At 42.2% G+C, this 18,221-nt stretch overlaps 1 protein-coding gene across 2 annotated transcripts in view; it reads left to right on the top strand.

Moving 5' to 3' along the window:
* The first annotated feature begins 7,668 nt into the window (after window positions 1–7,668).
* LOC115061419 (fibronectin-like) overlaps window positions 7,669–18,221 on the top strand; it is a 28,574-nt gene continuing 18,021 nt past the window's right edge. Inside the window, exons 1-12 of one of the 2 annotated variants that reach the window (XM_029529699.1) lie at window positions 7,669–7,972; window positions 8,892–9,017; window positions 9,111–9,245; window positions 9,557–9,688; window positions 9,981–10,118; window positions 10,724–10,882; window positions 11,335–11,526; window positions 11,653–11,835; window positions 12,098–12,274; window positions 15,666–15,821; window positions 16,166–16,294; window positions 16,405–16,548. In XM_029529699.1, the coding sequence (XP_029385559.1) occupies window positions 7,843–7,972; window positions 8,892–9,017; window positions 9,111–9,245; window positions 9,557–9,688; window positions 9,981–10,118; window positions 10,724–10,882; window positions 11,335–11,526; window positions 11,653–11,835; window positions 12,098–12,274; window positions 15,666–15,821; window positions 16,166–16,294; window positions 16,405–16,548 (1,801 nt within the window). In that variant the 5' untranslated portion in view covers window positions 7,669–7,842. Of the gene's footprint in view, window positions 7,973–8,891; window positions 9,018–9,107; window positions 9,246–9,556; window positions 9,689–9,980; window positions 10,119–10,723; window positions 10,883–11,334; window positions 11,527–11,652; window positions 11,836–12,097; window positions 12,275–15,665; window positions 15,822–16,165; window positions 16,295–16,404; window positions 16,549–18,221 lie in introns of both variants that reach the window. The other variant, XM_029529698.1, reaches the window with a different exon arrangement.

Raw genomic sequence — 18,221 nt, 5'->3', positions numbered from 1 at the left:
TCTCCAAATTCTGAAAACGCATGATACCACTAATGGCACTGATTCCCAAAAGAAAATGTCATAAAATGGTGAAAGCTTGTTGAACAAAATATCTCTGGAAATATCATGGAAACATGAGCTCCACCCTCATGATGAAATGTAGTAATATGAAGAATAACTTGCATTTGAGCATATATTACATAAATCTTTATTAAACTAAATGTTTTGTACTGCTGTCAACTTCAATTGAGAAAAAAAACTAATTTCTTCCGCAACAATATGTAATATATCAAAAATGCTGCAATATACACAATAATACTGACATATATGAAAATTGCTTTAACATCCCTATCTGATGTCACAGTAGCAAAAATCTGGAAGGTTAGTCTCATATCATTCAATCTTGAGATCAGCTTTATTCCTCTAACAGTTATTGCATATACACTCAAGTTGATACCATTTCATAGATAAGATAAGATAAGATAATCTTTTATTAGTCCCTTTATTAGAAGAGGTAGAAAAAGGAAGAAGTTAATGGAAAATATACAAATGAATATGAAACCAAACATTTTGCCACATCTATATACAAGAGCTGACACAATAGTTATGTCACAAGAGTTAAAAATTACATCTGCTGCAAATCTAGCATTTGTGTATTAGGTCTTTTTAAGGACCCATACATGGCTCTGAGGAAAATAGGATGACGAGTTTCTACCATTCACATCTGTCAGAGAGATGAACTGGCTGCTGCTCTCTCCCTAACCCACGCTCTCTCTCTCTCTCTCACACACACACACACACACACACAACATGACCATACCCCCTTGTGTCTCTACTTCCTCCCTTCTAGCTTGGGTTCCCTGTGGGGGTCGGCAGTCCAGTGCATAATGTCCTGTCACCAGGAGATAAACCAAATGTTGCAGTGATGACATCATCTGTGTGTTTGTTTAGAGAGAAGTGGGGGTAGAAGGGTGAGATGGAACGATGTGATGAAGGAAGAAGTGGGGATCAGGAACAAATTAGGAAAACGGGGTGGTGAGAAAGGCGGCCTGAGATTAGGAGAGAAAGAATAAAACAGGATGCTTTCATTAACCTTGAATAAGCACATTTAACCCACTTTGCCTTCTCAGTTTGTTTAGTCCACAGTATGTTCACTGAATAACCAAACACTCACAGTTTGCCCTCACTGGCTGTTTGCTTTCAGAAGACAGCTGCTTAGCTCATGGATGAGCTTTTCAATTAAGTACGTCTTACATCTGTGTATTATCTTGTTATTATTCTTCTAACAGACACAAATGTATCAGCTTTTGGTTTTTATGTTTCACAGTCAATAGTCATGAAATATTTCTGCATGTGGGGAACAAAGGTCAACGGCAATAAAACTAGAGTTGTAAAGTTTTTTTTTGTAGAAAACCCATATTTTAGTCACTGACTGTTTGTGTTGTTTGGGATTCTAGATAAAGTCAGAGTCACAATGATTTGTGATAAAGATATGCACCTTCTGGTCCCCAGGCACATTTTCTAACTTGCATAATCACAATAGAAAGATAGGACAAAAATCTGACTGGGCTGATGTGTGTGGGCTTGTCCATTGAGCAGGGGTTTCCATAAGCAATGCAGATGTATTAATGGGACAAACAACAGTAAAATGAGTAGAGCTCATGTATTTTAAGTTTGCTAAAGACAACCTAGCTTGTGTAACAGAAGTAGTCTGAGTGGTCACGCTGTGAGAGTGGACCAAAAAGTCTGAATTGAGGGTGACAGCAACCAACTGGAAAGTGCTACACTTCTCTGAAAGTGCAAAAAGTGACAATAAAGGTAAAATGACAACACAGAAAACTCAAGTCTTTGCTGTGTTGACACTGTTGTACATACAAGGCTGATCATTATATGCAGCAAACATGACTGTCAGATTGCAGGATTAACAAAGTTAAACAAATTGTCAAAGCAGAACCAAACTAACATGGTTGAAACAGCGTTCGCCTTGAGATTTCAGGCTTAGAACAATAGAGCAGTGAACCAACTGGTCTGTTGCCACATGAGATGAGACAAGGTTGACAAACAACAGCCAAATGGCAAATGTCACAGTCTCCATGTTTAACAAGTGAAAAACAGTGCTAATTTCCATGGCAACAACAGCGGACATGGTCATGAGGTGTACATGACACACTCTTGGGTTTTCCGTCCATCCATAGCCATTCAATAGACATATGAATCACTCATATCTGTGGTGTTCTGTAGCTAATGGATGTGGAGGTGGTTTGAGGCCATGTTGCTCTCACGCTCCCTTACAACTTTAATGCACGTCTCCACAGCACATGGCTATGACTAAGGTCATTCACAGAGGGGGTAGACATCAGGCTCTGTCAGGGGTGGCATTTAAAATCCGTCTATTTTGGTTGAATGAAAACTATTTCCCAAACAAATTTTCTGAAGTACATGCCATCTTAAATACGTATATCTATACACATCCATCCAAACGTACACTCTCATTGTGCACTGTCACTACTGATGAACAGCTCTAAATATATAAGGCCAGCTCTGTGAACTGAACATCTGTGATCATGACAGTAGCTGCTGCTGTGGTTACGGAGCAGATGAAGCAAAACCATTTTTCCTCTGTATTTCCACTGTATTTCCACTGTATTTCACAGAGATTCATGCTGCACCCTAAACCCGATCCAAACAGTTATAAATTCTGAGAAGCTTTTGAAAATATCCCTGAAAAGTGTAGCATCTGAAGTCCTAATCACTGCATCTTTGCTCAGACTGTGACCTCATCTCCCTGGGGAGGGGGAGGCTGAGGAGAGGGAAGCAGGGGGAAGGGAAATTTGGCATGTTTTTGTTTCATTTTGTGTAACTGCAGATTTTTTTAATAAGGCACATGTAAGAAATCCTTAAGGCAGCCTGGCGGCATAGTGGCTGGTGCTGCTACCTCACAAGAAAGAGGTCACGGGTTCGGTTCCCGGCTTGGGGCCTTTCTGTGTGGAGTTTGCATGTTCTCGCATGCATGCGTGGGTTTCCTCCGACCGTCCAAAGACATCATGTTTGGGATAACTGGTGACTCTAAATTGTCTGTAGGTCTGCGTGTGAGTGGTTGTTGGTCTCTGTGTGTCTCTGTGTGTTGCCCTGTGATGGGCTGGAGACACCGCCCTCGCTCAGTGTGAGCTGGAATCAGCTTCAGCACCCCCCGTGACCCGGTAATGGGTGAAAAGTGAATGTGTGACTAAAGATCGATGAAGTTTGGGGAGGATTAAGGGCTTCCAGCACTCTACGGAGGTTTAGGGGTTGCTGAACTGAATGTAAATCAGCTCCTACTCCTCCATTTTCCCCCTGCTGCCAAATAAGGAGCTCCTATTGTTTGCTCAACAGGCACAAAAATGTCAGTATGCTCTGTGGCTACTGGCCAGCGTATAAAACCTAAAATTTCAAACTTTACGATTTAGGAAGTTGCTGTTAAACTGTGCTGTGAGTGAGTGGTGATGTATTACTGCCTGAACAACTGGCAACATGCAAAAGGCTGCAAACAGGTATTTGCCTGAGCTTTGATTGAAATGTCCACAAACACTACCTGCTAATTGATAACATGTCCAGACGCTGTTTGTTCCTGCCTTCATTTTTCCATCATCCACACATCTATGAATTTATGATGATAGATGGCCATGACCAATGACCTTGCAAAGGCCTGATCAGCGGACTGCAACAGACAGACCATAAAAATTATGGAAAACAAGGCTCAATGCTCAGATAACTGTTATCGGTCTTGTAGACTTTGAAGGAGTGGACAGAGCACTGAGGCAAACCAGACCATTAAAGATGTGTGAGGGGGGTCAGATAGGGGACTGCAATAGGTTTAAAAACTGGAAAATACCGTGTAAAAGAAGGAGTATGGAATTGGGTGACATCTTTTGGGCGTTAAAGTGATGTGTTAGAAGGCCAGTTATTCAATTCTGGGTCAACACACTTAATGATATCAAACTACAGTATGTATATGTACAAGCCCCTGAAGGTAAAGCAAAAGATGAGAAAAAGAATTCAAGGAGCATCTTAAATTATCTGGGGAAGGAGTCAGACACTAAAAGTTGGGAAGAAATACAGCTAGCATCTGTATAGAGACTTTGCAGCTGTGAACTCTCACTTCATCCCACTTCTCTTTTTCAGAAGAATCATCCAGAATGAGTTGTGTAATCCACTCAAAAGTTACAATATGATGTTCACACATCAGCATTAAAACTAACTAACTCCCCAAATTACTCAACTTTCCATTCACTCTTATGATTTCCCCTCATTTTTCACTTACCTTTTCCTCAGCATGTTAGGATTATTCATACTTCACTCCGATGAACTCAGACTGATACCTTCGCCAGAAATTTTCATGCTTTGCTTTTACTTTCAACTCTCATCTACATGCGCGTTCTCCGTCCTCTCCAATTTTCCGGAACAAGATTGCAAGTTGCATTTCCATGGATAATCTGAGCCAGTGTCTGCAGTCTGTCAGCTAAATGAAACTAGAGGCAAAGATTCATATTTTTACCTTAGTTCACACAACATGTATTTACAACAAGAAACTTTTCGAGCAGCTCTGGTTTTTGTGACCACATTTTCCTATACGTCTCAGGGTGTTGCTATCTGATACCCAAGTTAAGTAGAAATAACTGCAACAATTCCCAGTGTGAGCCCCCTGCATTATTGGCTTTTAATGGCCAATTACCACTTAGAACCAGGAAGTTTAACCATAAGAATGTGTGTATATTTACACGTGATACCACAGAAGGCAGTTAGCTTGCACAACAACCAGATAATGGCCTTAAACTGGGATTTTCGTCATCCGTCATCACATCAGTGCAGTAGCATTGGTGGTTCATGATGCTGACCACAGGCGGGTGATTTCAGCTCGGGGTAGGGTCCTAATGAAAGAGGGTACAGAAGATGAAGATTTGTTGTGCAATGATTAACCTCATGGTGTTGACTTCCACTCTTTAAATATGAGATGATGAAAAAAGAGCACTGCAAAAAGCCACCGCCCAGTGGAAGGACCGGTGGTTTGCACTTCAGTTTTAATGAACCATAAGTATGTCTCCACCTCAGACCAGTAGAGCAGAATAACGGCATGTTGCATGATGTTTTCCTATCCTCGGCTACAAGGTCTGCAGCCAGTTGCCCCTCTGCTCCGCTAATTTTCTGTCGCCATGAGTTCCCCGTTCTTGTTCAACGACAAAACATTAGCTTGTCGACAACTCCACGGACAGTGAGGAATTTATTTAGAGTGTAGCATGACGGTCAGCAGTAAATCTGATACCCTCTTCACCTCTTCACCTCTGTGTGACATCGACATTCAGCAAACATTTACAAAATGCCCATGTTCAGATAAATGCAATTTGAAATGCAGAGGGCGAGCAGGACTGAATGAGCAAAAGAAAAAAAAAAAGAGAGGATAGCCATTCCAGAAAGGTATTTTCTAGACAGTCAGATGGATTAACCGATTGCAATGGCACTGCAGCTCTGTAACTGCAAAAATATGTGGAGCTTCTTTGCACAGAAGTGGCCTGAGCATTGGCTGGTTTGTAAAACACAATGGGTAAATGCAGTGTTTCATTTATTCCACATCTCTTCATTTTTCCACCACATGGCCTGTACTGAATGAGAGCAATATGAATCTTTGCCTTTTATCTAATTTCTGCCTGGACACACACACACAAAAAAAATCTCAGACCACCTGCTATATTTTGTCTGCATGCCAGACAACATCAACACATTTCCCACCACACATGAGACAGAATTTAACAGATGGGTCCTCATGCTACGATGTATTTAAAAAAAAAAAGAAGTAATTGTCTGCTTGTGTGGAGCAAATGGGCAATAAAATAAACAGTTGAGGTCGAAGTCACGCTACAGCAAGATGATGCCGGCATAAAATCTCTCTAACACCTTGAAAATGTCTCTACATGCCGCGGATTTCACAATACGCATAAAATAATCCCCATGGGCTCATTCAGAAATCCTGCCGTCATACTGAACCACGGTGTGATCGACTTGATTTGGCTGACAATTTATCTGATTTACTGCGGCAGCAGATGAGGTCATGACTGTGCAGGAGAGATTTTTCTTTTTCACATTAGTCAGAGCGAAATCAGTTTTGGACATGAACTGAATTTCAAGTGTCAGTGGCAAGCCATTACTGCAGTCTCTCATCCTTTCTCTGTGATTTTCATCTTTTCAGTTTCTATGTCTGTTCTTTTTTTAGCTTTAATTCCAAACCCTATTGATGTTATGTTATGCCTTTTAGATGAAGTCCAGCTCATGAGTCAGTGCTGCTGGTTGAGGTGTTATACAGGTCTGATGGTGTCCGGACATCAAATCTCCTAAATTACTCAGGAGACATCAGCTGCTGGAGCATTTCCTCTGGCCTGCCAGGCTTTTGTAAATAGGATAGTGGTATTTTACCTTGTTAACAGCAGTCGTGCTCAAACTGTATTGATGACTTTGTTTTGTTGTTGGTTTTTTTTTTTTTGACTGCACTCTGGGGACTTTTCTTTTAAAACTTTGCTGATACATCCACTGATTTAAAGATGGATTTGAGAGAGACAGAGACTGCTGTGTGTTATTCAAAAGAAATCCAAGGACTCATGCATGAGTGTTTCAACCCCCAGAGGTGACTAAAGCCACGGAAGGGAGTTACAACTCATGGTGGGTGAAAACAACCTTGTCATTTGGCAAAGCAGAAGCATTGGTAGATGTTTCCATTTACCAAGTGGTCATCGTTACCAGGGACAAAGATGCTGAACAACTCACTCAATCTATCATCAGACTAAACCAAGCACATTATTCTGTGTCAACAAGGAAGAGAAGAAAAGCCAAAGATAGAGAGTGCACATCTTTCATTATGGCGTTCACACTGGACAACTCGGAAAAAAATAGTGACCTCGGGACTTGCACATTTTAAAAGTCAGCTTGTATCACAGAGAAATAATTTCAATAAATCCCCTGGACATATAAACACTCTCCAGACATTGAAACTTTAGGCTACTGGAGACTTTCCAGACACTGACGCCATATGACCCAATTCCTGCAGCTCAACACCAGGACTGTGTTAACACTGATAGGCCAACACACTGCATAGCATCATTGGCCAGCATTAGGCTGTTCTGCTTGCACCGATGTGAAGATGTGCACTAACAGCAAAGATGCAGGCTCCCATGGATCCTGGGGGGAAGGGGGGCAATGAACTGACGTGATGTTAAATGGACGAAGCACATTTGTCTTAATTCTGCAAGCACAAAGCAATTGAAATCAACTATGAAACTATTTTCAGGCACCTTTAAGTCAACATTAAAGTCATAAGGGGGTCTAAGGTGTTTACTGATGGGGGCTTTCTGGACTGGGCTACACATATGCAAACGGGCAGATTGACTTAAATCTGGTGCACAGTCAGGGCTTCCTGTGTTAAAGATGTGCAGAGTTTGTTTGTCTCAGGTTTCGTGGAGACAGCCATTAGCAGTTGTTTAGAGGAATCCATGTAACCTCCTGATCAGCACAAAAAAAAAAAAAAAAAGTTAATGCCCTAATATGTCAGACTTTGGGTCCTCCTCTCTTCTCCACGCTGCGTGAGGAGTCGGTCCTCCCACCTCCGGCTGAAAGCCATGCCCAGATAAATCAACGCCCCCCCTCCTCTCCTCTCCAGCCCGTTAACCTGCACAGTGAGGCCGCCGCAGCTGCCCGGAGAGGAGCGCACCGAGCGCCGCACCAAACATCAGAGTCGGACTGGAACCGAACCCTCTCCTACCCAGGAGACAGTGAAGAAGCGTGAGGAAGGAGCACCTGTATTTTCTGTGAGCAGTGGTAGAGCAGCTCTCAGGCGGCAGTATGTCCGGCAGCACCGTGCTCAGGCTGCTGGTTGCGCTCTGCGTCGGTAGCGCGGTGAACGGCATGCCCAGAGGGACGCACAGGAGCCGGAGACAGGCGCGGCAGCATCACGTCTCCTCAGTGTCTCCGGGTGAGTCCTCAGTCTTCTGACTGATTTGGTTTGGGAGTATACGGGGAATCAAGGTCATTATAAACATCTGAGAGCAGAGACTAAATGCATGAGGAAATGTTACTTTGCATTTTTTGTTTGTTTTGTCAATTCAGTATTTGCAATTAAAACAATAATTGGAATGTAGCTTTATCTGAATTAAAATCAAAATTTAATCAAAATTTAATCCCCCCCAAATCGTTTTGACCCTTTTAAATAAACCTTTGTTAGAGAATATAGAAAATAAAAACAAACTGACCTCCGTTTGAAATCTTTGAACAAAGAAAACTTACAGAAAAGAGATGAGTGTCCTGTGCGTGTGTGTGCATGTATGTATGTGTATATATGTGCGTGTGTGAGTGTGTGTGCGCAGTGTGAAGTCATGAGATGTGAACAAAGAACAAGCCTGGTGGGGGAGAGAAAGGGTAAAAGTGGATATAATTCTCCAGTGTGTGCAGCTGATTTACTGCTCAGCCTGCAGGCCCTTTGAAGTGAACTTAACACATCCACAGTCAGTTTCACAGACATGGGTGAAGTCTTGTCCTACAATAAAATGCGTATTCCAATGTAGGCTTTGCTTACTTTGGTTTACTTTTGTCTTTGTCTCTCAACCCATAATACTGACCTATGTGTTTTGAAGTTATGGTTACTGCCAGAGCAATTTCCAATGGCTGCGTTTGTCTTTCCACTTTGAAAAAGGATTTGGTAAGCAGGTACAGAGTTTGTGGGTGTGCGTGGGTGGAGTGTTTCTTTTTTTTTTTTCTTTCCCCCTCTCCCTCACATTTTCCCTGCACAGCGAGTGTTTTGGAATAAGTGCAAAGGCTGGAGTGGGTTTTTTTTTTAGAATCAAGCGTGCAACACAATCTAATCAGTTTCCTCTCACCCCCCTCCCTCCTGTCAGATGGTTGTGTAGAGAATGACCACCTCTATGGCGTCAATGAGCAGTGGGAGAGGCCATATTTGGGTGGCACGCTGGTCTGTACCTGCCTTGGAGTTGCCGGCATCAAGTGTAAAAGCAAACCTGAAGGTGAGTTTGTTTGAGTTATTCTTTGCGTCCTTTGTCCTCATTCCCCTTCAGTAGAGGGATAGACCTTTTCATCTGCTTTCTTTCTTGCAGCAGAGGAGCGGTGCTATGATAGAATCAACCATCAGGAATACACAGTGGGAGAAACCTACGAGCGACCAAAGGACGGCATGATCTGGGACTGTACCTGTATTGGATCTGGGAAGGGCAAGATCAGCTGCACCATTGCCAGTAAGTCTGTTTTTGCCATTCATTGCTCTAAGCCGCACACACACACGCACAAACCCCAGCTCACGTGTCATGTCCTGCATCCTGGCCTGCCAGATTGATGCCAGTAAACTGGTTAATCTCCATATTCTCTACAGATGATTAACAACTGGTGCTGTGCAGCTGTTTGCAGTTAGCCGGGCGGTTAGATAATGAGAGAAATGTCTGAGTGTGTGTTTCTTTCTCTCTTTTCCTTTGCTCTCTTGGTGGGAAAAGACACATAGAAATAGTCAAATTCCTCTCTCTCTGAAACCCTCTTTTGTCTCTCTACACAGATCGCTGTCACGAGGGCGGGGCATCTTATAAGATAGGTGACACCTGGAAGAGACCCCATGAAACGGGAGGCTACATGCTGGAATGTGTCTGTCTGGGTAACGGCAAGGGAGAGTGGACATGCAAACCTGTCGGTGAGTCATTCAGACAGTCACTGATGGACAGATGACTGTGGTCGCATCACTAAGTGATTAGTCACTGTTTTACTTGCTGACTGAAAATTTTGGGTGATTAAATGTCATTTGTTATTCGTTGGCTTTGTTTTATACTGAGTTAAAGGAGCTTTAACATTTACAAACATCGCCATCAAAGACTGTATTTATTTCATTGTCTTCAGAGCATTTTTGTTGTTGTTGCTTCATACAGAAACCTGGAACAGTGAAAAAAATCGTAGTTTTTAATCGATTAAGTGTATGTTTCCTGCAGCTGAGCGTTGCTATGACAACTCGGCGGGAACATCCTATGGTGTTGGGGAGACATGGGAGAAGCCGTACCAGGGCTGGATGGTGGTGGACTGCACCTGCCTGGGAGAAGGAAGTGGACGCATCACATGTACCTCCAGGAGTAAGTGTTGAATCAAATTGTCCCGTGCCCACTTATTTATTCATCTTAGCAGCACTCTGTCAGAATGCTTTAATTAATGTGCATTCAATATTTATCTCTTTATATGAACAAATATAATCTTAGCTGTTAACAAGAAACGGGCAGAGCCATCTCAGATAAACCGGCTGAACTCGCTAGCAGGACTGAACTGTCTTGTACAGTACTGTTAGTGATCTGTCGGAGGATTTCAACAAACCATGCAAGAAATGTTCCCCAGTTGTGTTTATAATTAGAGACATGACTTGAATGCTCAATGGTTTTGTCTGATGTAACAGATGATAATGAATGTTATTCCCTCTTTGCATGTTGTCACATGCAAGTCTTCAGGGCGGCCTTAGAGGCTTTTTAGTGGAGGCCATCAATAAAGTCTCATCCTGCATGTAATCGACAAGTTATTAACAAAGTCACCGAAGCACTAACATATAAGCAGCTGGAGGCCAGGAGGAGTCATTCCCCACAGGACTGCAGCGGATTTTCATCTGAAGGCTTTGAGCAGAAAAGCCACAGCGGAGTTTCTCTGTTGCTGTGTCGTTATAATTTATTCCAGTCATTGTCTTCCCTGTTAGACCGCTGTAACGACCAGGATACTCTGTCCTCCTACCGTATTGGAGATACCTGGACCAAGAAAGATTCCCGAGGCCACCTGCTCCAGTGTCTGTGCACAGGAAACGGCAGAGGGGAATGGAAGTGTGAGAGGCACGCCTCACTTCACACCACTGGCCTGGGTGAGAACTGATAACGCCCCCTGTTTTTCCCTCTCTCGCGCTTTGTTTGGGGAGAGGAATGCACACCATCACAGATGCTCTGAGGAGGGAATGATAACAAGTGCCAACTGTCCAAGTGTTGAAGTGACAAAGATGTGTGTTGTAACTCATTATCATGACCTCATGAAAAGAGACACAATGAGGAAATGGGGGGTATAGAGGGAGGAATGAAAAATCTGAAACTTAGATGGAAAAATGTGCTTCAAATGGCTTTAAGTGATTAGAGGGTGTGAAACAGGAGCGAATTTCATACGACTGCATTTTGTGTGTGTTTTACGGCACAACTCATTGAATAGCAAATTCATTTTGATTTGAATTAATTCAAACACTTTGGCAGCTGTTTCTATACCCCTGACAACATAAAGCATTATTGCATGATGATAATACCTGACTTACCTCATGCCACATTTTAGGAACTGGCTCTCGAGTGATCACCAATATCCAGCCTGCCGTCTACCAGCCTGGTGCTGTGGCCGAGCAGGAGGGGCCCTGTCGGACAGATGCAGGACTGACATACTTCATTGGCCAGCGCTGGATTAAGACCCAGGGAACCCAACAGATGATGTGTACCTGTCTTGGTAATGGAGTCAGCTGTGAACAGTGGGGTAAGAAATGTTTTGCTCCCTTCACGAATTCGGGGAAATTCAGCACCCCTGTCCTCTGTCAGACCTGCATGTTGCCACATGGCTAAAGATATTGATGTGTATGTGTGTTTTCATGTTTTCATCCAGATGGACCTGCTCCGGTGTATGGTGGCAATTCAGGAGGCCAGCCCTGTGTGTTCCCTTTTGTCTACAAGGGCAAGACCTATCACTCCTGCACCTCTGATGGACGCAGCGATGGGCAGCTGTGGTGCTCCACCTCCTCTGACTTTGAGACTGACCAGAAGTATTCCTTCTGTACAGAGAAGAATGGTGAGTAGACGTCTTGACCATAACAAAGGTGGAAATCGTTAATGATGGTGGTTGTAATGCCAGCTAATGGATTGTGAGGTGAATGTTTGGGTGTAGCATTATGATGTTGATATTTGAAGATAGACAGTCATTTTGCTGAAAGAGAGATAGGTTATTTAGAAAAGGATAACTATTAGAACTTAATAACACAGCCTCAGTGACTAGTAATGAAATTTGATTGCTGACGGGTCAAAGTGAGTGATAGCTTTCCTTCTCTCGATAGCGATCGTGACAACACGAGGCGGTAACTCTAACGGCGCTCTGTGTCAGTTCCCCTACATCTACAATGGCCGGAACTACACTGACTGCACTGCAGATGGGCGTAGAGATGGCATGAAATGGTGTGGTACCACCACAAACTACGATGCAGAGCAGCGTTTCGGGTTCTGCCCCATGGCTGGTATGTATGTGGGAGAAGAATCTCCTTTTTTTCCCAGCACATCAAAATGTTACTGACAAGAAGTCAGTAAAATTCCTTGACAGCAAAATGCTTGAGATTATATAAAAATCCAAATTTTCATTTTCCCCACAAGTCCCCACCACAATAGGAGACAGATGTTTTGAGTTCTTTTTACCTCAGTTCCCACAATTACATAATTTTACAAGTAAAAAAAAATCTCACTTTATGTGTTAAGTGGCCAAAATATTTGAAATATATCTGAATAGCAATCAATACATGTTATCGCAGGCCTGCCGTATTACTGACCAGCTGCAGCTCAGCGGGAGGGGGAGCAGCTAACGTGATTAGCTCAGCTAATTGCAATGTGTCTCCCAGTCTCAAGTAAAATGTATCTCCACCCTGTCTGAGTTAACTTGGCCTTTGTACTATTTGCTTTCTTTTCTTTCAGCAGTGAAAATATTTGATGAGTGATTTTATTTAATTTGCATGAAAGCTATTATAAGAGAGACATTAAGGAGGAGTCAGATCTGATGGCACAGAAACAATCTCATTTACAGTTCTCACACCTTTATGTTTAGCAAAGCCAAATTCACATAAAATCACAATTCACCTTCTCAGAAGTGTGTTGCTGTGTTGCATAGGTGTTAATTAGATCTCCTTGGGTAACAAAGGGGGGCTGAAGCCAGCGGAACACTGGGGGGTCATTGACACTGCACTAATGTCTGTGAAGGAGTAATGATATGGTAATGATGTACTGACTGCTATAAAAAGAGTACAAACCATGAATGAATCCATAGGATTTGATGAACATTACAGTCTCATTTAGGAAATATATAATTATGGCGGCTAATCATAGTACGTCAAATTAGATGCCAAAGCCGCCTAATACAGCCACAGCAGAGGCATTGCAACAGATGTGATTCAATACTGTGAATGTCTTCAACAGAAGATCCAGAAAGACATAAATCCAGGGGAACACTGGGCATGGCTTCAGTTACGTTGGATAACTGAAGCAGATTTGTTGGATGGTGTGAACACAAATTCAATAGTGTAATTTTGGGGCCATTATGAAACAATATCCACAAATAGAAGGGAGGGTAACTAGAAAATATAGCCGTCGACACCAAAGTAGAGTTTGATGGACTTTAAACTAGTAAACCATTCGAGTCTTTGGCAGCAGGCTGTGGAATTTGGATGGTCCAAACTGGAAATGGTTACAGGGCTGATCTGAGATTCTCTTATCTTTGAATTCTGGGAAAAATTGAGCGCTTATTTTTTAATCTCATAAGAATTTATTCTTTGAAGATTTTTTTCCCCATTGGGCCCAGATAGAGAGGATAAGATGTTTTCATAAAGCTCCTGCCCTGAATACAATATGGCTCATGCTGTCTCCTGAAGTTGGCACATGTAGACAGCCTTGTCAATAGTAATTTTTATGTTTTTTGTATGCCAAAACAAATTTTATATGGTTATTTACTAAGCTAACCTTCATAAATCTTCAGTTCACTTTTACTTTAGTCCTTGGAAGCAGCTTTGAGGCAACACCCTCTCTTTGTCAAGATTCAGCTAGGATAAAAAGAGTGTTGATGCCTTTTAGTAAATGTTGGAGAGGTTTGTTGTAAACTCTGGCCAGTTGTGAGCACAGCAGGGAGTCTTTGATATTGACATTAATGACTCCACAAGGATTGTCAAAACAAACATGGCTATTGGGATGTTAATGGTAAAATTCAAGTCTGGTGTCTGCCATGTGCTCTTGGAATGATAGGGCAGTGGTTTCCAACTGTGAGCACACATCCAGGGTCCACGCCTCCATTATCCATTTACATGTTTATATCTGCTCCATAATTGCACATGTCTCTTAAGCTCCAGGAGTGGGCATGTTTTACACCAGGACAAGTTAAAGTTAAGCAGTATGTGTTATTAACAGATTATTGGCTTTTGCCCTTGGTGGCACACTATCAGGTTGTTATAAAACAGTTTTTTCTGGGGTGTTATTGCTTTAGCTTCCACAGCTGTTGGCTTCACTGCCCCGCCAGTTAAATTTTAAGTGGACACTTTCAGAGCTTAAATTGAACAGGTGGTTAAATTACCCTTAGAAAGTAATGATTGGTGCTAGTGAGAATAGCATTGATGCTTGTTGGCTCTCAATAGAGAGTTGTTTTTGCACAAAACAGAGCAAGTCTAAAGATTTTCCATGTCCAGACTGTCCATCAGGTAATGGCAATGAGGAACAAGCACACCCAGACAGAGTAGTCTCCAAGTGATGAGCAATTAGGAAAGACTCTAAACCAGAAGCCATACCTCACAAAAGCAAAACTGTTCAGCAAAGACTTCATAGAAAATTCACAGTCCAATATTTTGTGAAATATGAAAACTGTTTATGTTGCATTTAGCACTGCAGCCTTACTCAGATCATTCAAATTACTACATTAGCTTTTACCATGGAAGCCACACCTCAAACCATTTCTAAGGACCTTGACTATGTTACACCATTAACCTCAACATATCCACCCCCTTTACTCTTGCTCCATCTTGGTTCAAACCAAGTATCTGTCCTTCCTGGGGCCAGATGTTCAGCTCTGGCATACTGTAGAAAATCCCTGGCTGGGCTCCAGGACATCAGATCTGCTATCTATCTCCTACTCCACCTCCTTCAACAGATTCCTTCTAATGTTCATGCATGCATATCTGTTTTGTCTGCGGCTCTACTTGCTCAACTGAGGCAAAGGCAGTCATTCAATCTGCAGCCATTTTTTCCTCTCACTTTGTAAGCATTCTGAACTGAAGGACTTTGTAAGAGCTGATCTAGGAGTTCAAATATCATGTTAAAATCTTCATGATTGTTGCTGTCTTCATTATTATTATCCACTTTCCCACACAAACACTAACACACATGCAGGTCTCTGCTTGCCCTATCATCTACCTTTGCAAACTTTTTATCCTTTCCTGATAAAAACCACTCTTGTAATTATTGGAGAGCATTTTGTGAACACCCACATTCATTCATACACACAAGGAAACTAAACAGCTGTTCCTGATGTTTAATTCAATCTTTGTTCCTACAGATACAGGTGTTCTGTGGTGGTTGCATCCTCAGCAGCCTTGTGTAATAATTACAGGGTAGAATCAGTGAAATCCCAGTGCAATCATTCATTATGATGTGCCTGTTTTTATTTTGCACTTGGTATGCACTGTTTGAGTTGCTAAGCGATGTGTTCAAATGAGTTGGATGCATACCTGTGCTCCAGACAGTTGGATGGGTTAGATCGGCTTGTGCAAAAATAAAGTGTGTTCCTGTTTAGACTTGCGGATGTGGATAGAGTCAGACTATACATAAAAAAAGGATATTTTCTGCTTTTCTAACCATGTGGTTTTCTCTTGTTTGTTGTAGCCCATGAAGAAGTGTGTACTGCCACTGAAGGGGTGATGTACCGCGTAGGAGACCAGTGGGACAAACGTCATGACGTTCTAGGTCACATGATGCGGTGTACCTGCGTAGGCAATGGCCGTGGAGAATGGAGCTGTGTTGCTTACTCCCAGCTGAAAGGTATGTGTGTGTGTGTGTGCGCGTGTGTAACAGAAAGACACAGGACAAGTTGACCAGCAAGAGAAGTCATTAATTCTGTCCATGCGTGGTGAAATTATTCCAGAGTAATATTAGACCTCTATGAGTGAGGAGGTGAAAGGTCATGTGTGATATTCCCTCACCTGCCTAAAAGGCCAGAAGTGAGCCTGCACACCTGCACTTTATGGGGCCTGAGTTGCACCTGACAGACACAGACACACACTGTGCAAAGGCAGGCATTTAGAAAAGTCTCTTTTGTGCACTTTCCACCACTATATCAATGCAGGCCTTGTGTCTACATATCTGTTTCTTTGTGTGTGTTTCAGACCAGTGTATTGTGGATGGTCTGACGTACGAGGTGAATCAGACCTTCACCAAACAACATGATGAGGGATACATGATGAACTGCACTTGCTTTGGACAGGGGCGTGGCCGCTGGAAGTGTGATGCCATCGGTAGGTTTACATAATAAAGGCTGTAAAACGTAATTTCTCTAAATGTCCTAAACTGTACTCCCAAACTTACCAGGGGCCTAAATTCCTGATTTCCTGATTTCTGCCCTCAGACCAGTGCCAGGAACCAGAGACAAGAGCTTTCTATCAGATTGGAGAGTCTTGGGATAAAGTCATCCATGGAATCATGTATAAATGCTACTGCTATGGCAACGGCGTGGGAGAGCTCAGCTGTGAACCCCAACAGTCTTACCCTGGTAAGATGCTAAATTCGTATATAAACACAAAAAATATTACATAAATCTGCATAAATCTTTTTCTGCACTGGTCTTGTTTCTGAGACTTTTCATCATATTTCACTCCCAGCTCATATTGTGTTATTGTATCCAGATGATGGTCTAAATCTTTATAGAGTGAGCCTATATGGTAGACATCATTCAGGGCACAGGAAGGATGTGTTCACGACTGCCAATGGTGAATTGAGTTAATGTTTACAAATTGAGCTTCATTTCTTGCAGTGAAAAATGTTTACCTAAGTCACCACAAAAATGAGACCCTTGACTTTGATGTGAAACAGGCAGAGATGGGGAGGGGGGTGTGATTTCCTCTTTTACAAACACACCCCCACGCTGAGCCTTTGCTTTTGTTGGTATGTGGTCCACTCTTTAGCTGCTGTTGCCACAGCTGTACACAACATCTTTAGCTGCATCACTCAGAAAAGCATCATGCTTCATTGTACAATATTATATGGTCATGACAGTTAAGTTACCTCATTCCTAATGACACGAGACTAAGACTGCTGAAACTGCATCGCTACAGCTGAATCTTTCTCCCTTTTTCATCTTTAACAAGGGACTGAAACGTCCCTCCTCCATATGCCTGTTCTCCTACACAGCCGGTGGTGTTTACTTGTCAGCACTTTTCCTCCGTTCTCATTACAACTCACCATATTTTGTTACACAATGAGCAATTTGTTCAAATTGCTAAGTTTTTTTCTTAAACATTTCCAATTGTTAGCGTTAGATAAGACCCCTGTTAAAAATTTAAATTATTTCTGCTTGTCATATTGTATTATGTGATAATTGCATCCTGAAGTAAATCACCATCTAATGCTGTTTTATTCCCCTTTTCTGTAATTCATGGCAAAAAAAAGAGAAAGGAGTAGTAATGCGTATGTATAATGTGTTTTTGTGGTTTACATTCACTATTTGGAGCAATAAAACCTTTTAACGTATCCCACTGTGAACATAAATATGCCAGGACAGCTCCTGGCTGTGGAGTCTAAAAGAAAACATGTCTCATGTAACGGAACATTTGTAGTGTTACAATACTTGTTTGCTCTGTGTACAGAGCAGGTTGACGGGCGATACAAAATGCAGGGTACTATTCTGCTGTAAGTAGCCATAATGGAAACCAGCTGTGTGTGTGTATGTGTGTATCTGTGTGTGTAAGAGCATACTAAGATTCGAGGGAAGCACAGAGTCGGGCCAGATTCTTAGTCAGCTAACTCTCTTGGTAAAACTACCATAAAAGGTAAAAATGGCTAACCTAAGTGAGGGATTCTTCTAAAGCTTTTCATGTCTCTCAGATTTGGCCCTAGATTGATAAGATCTCCAAAAAAAATTGTTTTCTTTTCTGCCACTGTGTTGCCATTTATTTGTTTGGGGTTCAATGTAATCATTCGAAGCCTTTCTTATTGTTGAGATGACTAAGATATTACTTCCTTTTACTGTGATCTCTCCTTATCATCATCTCATCATGCAACTGCCATGGAGAATGGATGGAGAATGACTGTTGTGTCTATGTTTGCAAAGTAAAGGGGGTGTTTGTACTTGTAAACTACACAAATGTGTGTAAGTGCATAAGAAGCTGTGTGTGTGGGTACGAGTGTGCATCCTTTTTCATGCACGTCCCACATCTGATTCTGTGT

Source organism: Echeneis naucrates, chromosome 21 (genome assembly GCF_900963305.1).
Source record: "Echeneis naucrates chromosome 21, fEcheNa1.1, whole genome shotgun sequence".
In the NCBI taxonomy this organism is placed as follows: Eukaryota; Metazoa; Chordata; class Actinopteri; order Carangiformes; family Echeneidae; genus Echeneis; species Echeneis naucrates.
This window is presented reverse-complemented; position numbering and strand designations above follow the sequence as displayed.